The 7,697-nt window shown below is 36.6% G+C and overlaps 1 protein-coding gene and 1 non-coding gene across 2 annotated transcripts; one reads left to right on the forward strand and one right to left on the reverse strand.

Moving 5' to 3' along the window:
- Nucleotides 1-788: 788 nt before the first annotated feature.
- TRNAR-UCU (transfer RNA arginine (anticodon UCU)) lies at nucleotides 789-861 on the reverse strand. Its single transcript has one exon. It is a non-coding gene; the product is annotated as a tRNA-Arg (tRNA).
- A 3,833-nt stretch (nucleotides 862-4,694) lies between these two features.
- Inx2 (innexin 2) lies at nucleotides 4,695-6,576 on the forward strand. The gene has a single exon (XM_090119154.1). It carries the CDS (start codon nucleotides 4,794-4,796, stop codon nucleotides 5,877-5,879), a length of 1,086 nt encoding a protein of 361 aa, XP_089975280.1. The 5' UTR covers nucleotides 4,695-4,793; the 3' UTR covers nucleotides 5,880-6,576.
- The last annotated feature ends 1,121 nt before the right edge of the window (nucleotides 6,577-7,697 follow it).

Consider the following 7,697-nt stretch of genomic DNA (forward strand, 5'->3'; position numbering starts at 1 on the left):
TGATAACGTCTTATAATTCGATAGAGCTGGCTGCATGCACGAAAAAACATGACTCATGCGGCGTTACCTCGTTCTGAGGCGTTCCATGTAAGGCTTTTTAGCAAGCGAGAGCGCGGAACGAGCGACAAAGAAGCACAATCGAACGTTGTCACGTTCAACTATCGTCAGTAAACCGACTTTACAGACAACCAATTTTTTTTTCAATGTTTTTAATGTATATTCTAGATTCTAGAAGAATAGTTTTACCTATTTTGTTAAGTATTTCATCTATCTATGCTGATCCATCACAGTTTTATAAGTTCTAACAATTCGTGAGAGTTACAACACAATGGGTCTACCCGTTATGGAGAATCTTCATCCATTGGAGATAAGTCTTGACAAATTTGATTATTTTTTAACCCCCAACCCCCAATAAGCTTAAAAATGTAGGTTTAAAGACTTTATTACTCATAAGAACAATTTGTTCACTTAAAATGAGTTACATGCTATCTTAAATTAAATTAACTTAGTTCTCTAGTTTTAGTTATCATGCAATAATTATACAAAATAAGCATAAATTCTACTGTACTATTCTAAATTACAGTAAATGTGATTTTTAAGTAATTTTTTAAATACATTTAGACTTTTACAATTTTTTAACTTGTTTGGCAATTTATTAAACATGTACAAAATGTACCTTTTTATATTCTATAAATATATCAAATATTAAAAAATATATGGTCTACACTCTACAGCATCCATATTGCCACTCAGCATGTTTATTTATTTAATTTGCCAAAAGTTACATTCATCCCTGGTGGGGATCGAACCCACGACCTTTGGATTAGAAGTCCAACGCGCTATCCTCTGCGCCACAGGGACTGATGGACCCTGCCTGAAATACTTCATATTCTTACGTATGTGTAAAAATCTGTTTATTTGCAAGTATTTCATCATAAAAGTTATTTTAAACATTACAAATAACAATACAGGACCCTCAAAAGGATGTATTTTTATTATAAATGATTATTTTCATTTGCAAGAAGACTGGAACGAAACATATGAACCACTCGCAGTTGGCTATTGTACTAGGTATACTTCTGTAACTTCATCAATTTGGTCTTTGCTCATTGCCATATCAAATTAAAAAAAAACTATGCTTCTGTGGTGGAAAGAAGCTTATTGATAATGATGATGATAAAAAATAAAATAAAATCATTCTATCATTTATTTATTACACACATTAGTCGTCAACAGGTAAGTTATTTTTGGTGACAATGATTAGAACCGATAATTTTATTAGTAAACTCACAGGTGTGATTACTTAATGCATATCCAATGAATCAAGGCAACACCATTACTCACTTTCCTGTTATTTTTGCGGAAACCATATTGGGTTCTAGTTAGTACCGCTATCAAACACATTTTTACTCATAATTTCGTTGAGAATCAAGAATGTTGTCTTTAGTTTGTCTATGATCTGTCAAAAGTACAAAGTCCAATGTTTCCAACAATAATTTTGCAATCAATTTCAAATAGGTAACACACCTACAAACAATATTTGTAGCTATAGCCTATAGGCCATTTCCATGATAGTTTTATATATTAACTAGATTTCCGCCCGCGTCTTCGCCCGCGTTTTCAACGGAGAATCCGCATAGTTCCCGTTCCCGTGGGATTTCCGGTATAAAACCTATCCTATGTGTTAATCCAAATTACCCTCTTTAAGTGTGCTAAATTTCATTGTAATCGGTTCGGTAGAATTTGCGTGAAAGAGTAACAAACACACGCACATCCTCACAAACTTTCGCATTTATAATATTAAGTAGGATTAGTAATTTAGTAAGTACACAATTTTCTTTTCATATATTCCTTATGGACTGCATTAAAACATACATAAATTTAACATTTAATAAGTAGATATTCAATTATTAATAGCACTATCATTATTATGAAAACGAGCATCACAAGTCGCAACAGTAGGTACCTACCTACCCGAGAAAATTATGCAAAACCTATCAATAATAGCAGACAAAACCCAAAAATAATACTTAAGTAATAGATAATTCATCTTAGATTCGCAAGATATCATTATCAGCAGTGCGATTTCAATCATCAGTTATTTATGAAGAGAAAAGGCTGAATGAATCACAGAAAGAACATACACCAAGGAAGCTTCAGGAAAGGACAGTCTTACATTATCTGTGGTACCGACGGGCCTCTGCCCTCTCAATCTTCCTATTTTCTATCAAATAAACGAACTATAGTCACCAGCCCATGTCATGCTGAATATCTGTCGATAATTGATAAGATAAGCGTACACCTTGAAAATAAGTAGGTAAGTTCGACATTTTACTCGACGCGTATCGATAATGCTGATAAATTTTGAGGGATTTTCATAAGAAATGTTGCATTTACGCAATACTATATATTATGAACTCATTTATGTTTTGGGAAGTGAATCATCCTGTTTGCATGTATTTTGATTATACCGTTGAAGTCATAATTTATTAAGCTTTGTTGAATTATCGTTATAACAAGAATATTAAAATGGTTTCCTAACCATAAATATAATGAAAATAAAACTCTGGAAAGTCCGTCAGTCTTTTTCGCTTTCACGGATAAAAAGTATTAAAGAAATGTGGTATGGAGATTTCTGACAATTCTTTGTAATTTTGATCAGATCCTTAGTAGGCGCCATTTGACATAAAAACTAATATCTTCACATAAGTTTTTTGATTTAATATTTAGATCAATAGAAACACTTTCGTTTCTAAAGTTGGAAAAAAGCGGTTTCGTGCAATGGAAAAATGTTTGGTTACATTTTGATTAAAACCACCAATAGTCAATAATTATAAACTATAAGCCACAACAATTTATAAAAGGATAGATAAAATAATTATTGATAAATCAATTGAACAAAATAATAAAAGTAGACGTTCTAATAACGATAAGAATTCATTTAATTTAACTTGACCCAGTGACGTCATAACCTCTGACATTAGGTCAAGTGCGGGTGATTAGTTTTTGATAGAAACTGTTAAATATACATATATAAAATGGAAAAGCTTTTTCATTGCAAAAACTTTTCAATCTTTTTCCTCACAGAATATACGTTCTTTGAAAAAATTACTTTTTTTTTATAGGGCGTCAAAAGTCCTCCATTTTTGTTTTCCATAATATTTTTCTTTCTTAGAAAGTTTAAAAAAAAGACGTGTGGCACTCGGGGACTGCCGCGGTACAGCTATTGCATAGCTTGCCTTCAAGCCACACCTCCCGTCAGAGTGGGGAGCGTGAGGTTTTTTCGTTACGGAATTTCTGGATTCGGTCCCCGCGCTCAAGACCCGCGATAGAAGCTATGCAATAGCTTAAAAACGAAATTCTTTATGTTTTGGCGCTTAAATTAACTGACAGTACAATGTACATAATACAAAATCTATTGTTATGGGTGTTGTGTATGTGCTTTTAGAGCATATTATGTTATCAGGAACTATTATGAGTAATTATTATTCCCTGTAACGATTTATATTTTGAAGAAATACGGAAATAGCAAATTACAATTTACCTAATCATTTTTCAGAGAATTGGGTAAGTGATTGAAGTAGCTAATTAATATATTATGTAAGTAATTACAATTTAATTTAGTTAAGAGTTAGGTACATAATTTCAATGCGTTGAATTTTTAAATAATAAATATGTAGATATTATTACTATGCTGTACCTACTATTATTAAATCCTACTCAATTGACTAAATATGAAATTTTTATTATTAAAAAAATACTTAATGACAGAGATCCTCAAAGTGTAGATAGGTGAATTCAAAATCCCCAATCCCCTGACCAAAAGCCCACTTGTATCTTTTGTTATTTTCGCAACTTATTCACCACATTCAAGATTTTTCCCAACGATTTCCCAACAAATTCAATTGTGACAAGGAATTTCCTTCTCTCGAGTTCATTCATAATTATTTTACATCGAATTTTGGAAACATGACACAAAAGAGACAGATTTGTTCGTGTTACGAGGACAAAGTGATAAAGGCTGCTTGCAGTTTGCACTGACCGAGAATCGTTTGACAACAAACTCGTTTCGTACCCTCGAACTTTACGATAAATGTGATGTAATCTCAAACGACATTCACTTCCAACGATTGTATACAAATTAGTGCATTTGATAAATCTCTCAATTTTACTCAAACTTCGACATCTTTTAACGTTTCATAATATAAATTTGCCGTGTAATAAAAAACCGTTTAGAAATAAAACCAGATCCGCCGTTGGAACGACTGGTTTGATCGGTGCTTTGATGAAAGCTGAGACATGTTTCATTCTTTGTCGACATGTACGTCATGACTTCGTTTATATTTTCGATCGACGTTTTCGATATTCAAAGAGCTACACGATTATGAAGTGCGATATCGAAAACTATCAAACTTCGGCCGCCTCGACGAATGATACAATCAATTGATAAGTGCGTATTTAATTGTGTCCATCGTGTGTAACGCCGCGAGTAATTTTAATGCTTGTTTTGAGATGCGTAGCTAGCGGCGGCAGCTACCAGATGACGCCACGAATATAGGTGGAAATAGGGTCAGTGCTGTGTCGTTGATCCGAGTGGAGACTGCGACTGCACGCGGCGGGGGCCGCCCCTTGCACCCCGCACCCCGCGCCCCGCGGCCCTCGCGCCGCGTCCCCCTCGACAGTCTTTGCCCCGCTACTGCTAGCATTCTTCATTTGACGCGAGGGCGAAGCGCACGCCCGACTTTTCTATCACCGCGACCGACGCGCCGCGCGCCCGCGGTTAACCACCCGCCATGTTTGACGTTTTTGGCTCTGTGAAGAGCCTCCTCAAGCTCGACTCTGTGTGCATCGACAACAATGTGTTTCGACTCCACTACAAAGCCACCGTGATCATCCTAGTCACGTTCTCACTGCTCGTAACTTCGAGGCAGTACATCGGGGACCCGATCGACTGTATCGTCGATGAAATACCTTTTGCTGTTATGGACACCTACTGCTGGATCTACTCGACGTTCACTATTCCTAACAGACTCGTTGGCCGAGTCGGCAAGGACGTAGTGCAACCAGGCGTCGCATCGCACGTGGACGGACAAGATGAGGTGAAATACCACAAATACTACCAATGGGTCTGCTTTGTTTTGTTCTTCCAAGCGATCCTATTCTATGTCCCGCGTTACCTCTGGAAGACCTGGGAAGGAGGCCGCATTAAGATGTTAGTTCTGGATCTAAATTGCCCGGTTGTTGGGGAAGATTGTAAAAAGGACCGCAAGAAACTGTTAGTAGACTATTTCCATACAAACCTGAATACGCAAAACTTCTACGCTTTCCGTTTCTTTATCTGTGAAGTGCTGAATTTCATAAACGTCGTTGGACAAATATACTTTATGGACTTTTTCTTGGACGGTGAATTTTCGACCTACGGCCGTGACGTTGTCCGCTTCACTGAAATGGAACCTGAGGAACGCGAAGACCCTATGGCAAGAGTGTTTCCTAAAGTGACAAAATGCACATTCCACAAATATGGTCCTTCAGGAACCGTGCAGAAGTTTGACGGATTGTGTGTACTGCCACTTAACATCGTAAACGAGAAAATCTACGTATTCTTGTGGTTCTGGTTCATCATCCTGTCCATTTTGAGTGGCATATCTTTGCTGTATCGCGCAGCCGTGGTGGCCGGACCGCGTGTGCGTCTCTACCTGTTGCGTGCACGTAGCCGCCTCGCTCCGCAAGAACAAGTTGAGACGGTGGCACGGAAATTGCAAATCGGCGATTGGTTCGTTTTGTACCAACTCGGAAAGAATATCGATCCGTTGATATACAAAGAACTGATGGGCGACCTAGCGGCGAAGTTCGAGGGGAACGACAAGGACACAGTGTAGTTTGAAAGAAGACAGTGGTAGTGACGTGTTAGTGGGCTAGGGCCGGGTCGCGGGCGCAGTGCGGCAACGCCGGCCGCCGCGCTACCTGCGCGCACCGCGCCCGCTCGCGCCGGGAGCGGCCGCGCGTCCACATTCCAATACTGCTCGCACGGGGAACGACCTCAGCCGAGCCAGTCATTATATTCCAGAACCGCTTTAACTCTTTATGCTACTGAAATTATATAAGATTGTACTCCCGGCCGATTAGACTGATGCGTGCCTCTGCACGCGTGCATTTAGAGTAACATTTTTAGGGCATGTTTACAATAGTCGTAGCATAGGTAGATCTCGTGCCTTCGTTTTGTATTTTAATTATACGTGTGTTAGTTGCGAGAGCGTTGAAGGAACGTTTCATTGTGATATGTAATTATTATTATATCTAAATTAAGTGTTTATCGTGACGATGGATGTGAGTGGAAGACGGCTTATTCCTAAGTTTAGGTACCTATTTAGTTATCTAATGAAATATCTTTGTTATCGAATGTTATACTCGATACGATATTGTATAAAGCAATAATGAACTTTAGGAAAATCAATTGTTTGTATTAATGGACAACATTGTAATTTTTACTAATTAATACTTGTCTATATACTTTTATACTGACGAAATCGAGTCGACTATGGTTGATATTTTCTGAATATATTTACTGCCACATTATGTTGTTGTTTTATTATGTAACTTTGAATTTATCACTCAGGTTATTTCAGTAATCTCTAACGACATGACATACAAAGGTAATAAACATGAAGCGAACAAAGATTTCGTTTACTTCCTATCCTTTGTTAGTCAATTGTAGCTAGTGCTGCCATCTAGTGAGAGCAATACACAACACAGATGGCAGTGTTATCATGAATTATTGATAACTATCTTTTTAGTGTAGTATCTCTTCTAAGAAATTAAATAGAATGGTACATAATTGATTAGATATAAGTATTATATTTTGTGTGGATTAGGTAGGTATTTTAATTGCATTGAAGGTATAAACTATAAACGTAAAAAGTATTTTTTATAGTCGGAAAAGCGCAAAAAATTGAGAACCTCTGTCGTTTTTGGGAACGTCAATTTTATTTCACTGTTTTAGTCTCTATAAAGATATTTTCTGTGAACCTAATTTGAAACGGTTGTTTCAAATTTTCCAAAACTAGTAGTACTAGTAGACTGCTCGCATTTTTATAACAAAATAATAATATAAGGGAAATTTTAGCATATTTAGCGCGAACTTTCTTCGTATCGTTTGGTACCTAATTCCAATTCATTTACCCGCTACCTGACATTTAATATTATGACCTAAGATTATGACTATAATGTCTAATGTACAGGGTGGAATTTTGTAACATCACCTTAGAAAGAGAAAGTACCCTCCATACTGTAGATACGTTACATTCCAACATTTTCTTGTTCCACCCAGAAAACAAAACAACTAAAATCAATTATAATTACATTCTGTAATTCGAAGCGAGCTTGAGTATTATAATGAAATCGCTCAAACTAACTTGATAAATCCAAATCCACCATCCACCAAAATTTGGCGATAGGCCTTCTTTTCTGCAAGTCCGCTGTCCAAATTGTATCATTAACTATGAAGCGAGTTTAAGAGGAGGTTTAAAATTGGTTACAATACACACCATAACGTAATCTGATTATATAATTAACATTTAAAAAGAATAATATGAGCACATGATGAGCACATTATATTTAAACACTCTTAACAATTAGAATTAGGTAAAACTTAAGCGATTCTCAGAATTTACGATCACTAAAGTTAAGACAATATTCAT

The sequence above is a fragment of the Colias eurytheme genome, chromosome 3, assembly GCF_061535395.1.
Source record: "Colias eurytheme isolate Ceu_HAF_F1 chromosome 3, ilColEury1 Martin Lab GWU primary, whole genome shotgun sequence".
In the NCBI taxonomy this organism is placed as follows: domain Eukaryota; kingdom Metazoa; phylum Arthropoda; class Insecta; order Lepidoptera; family Pieridae; genus Colias; species Colias eurytheme.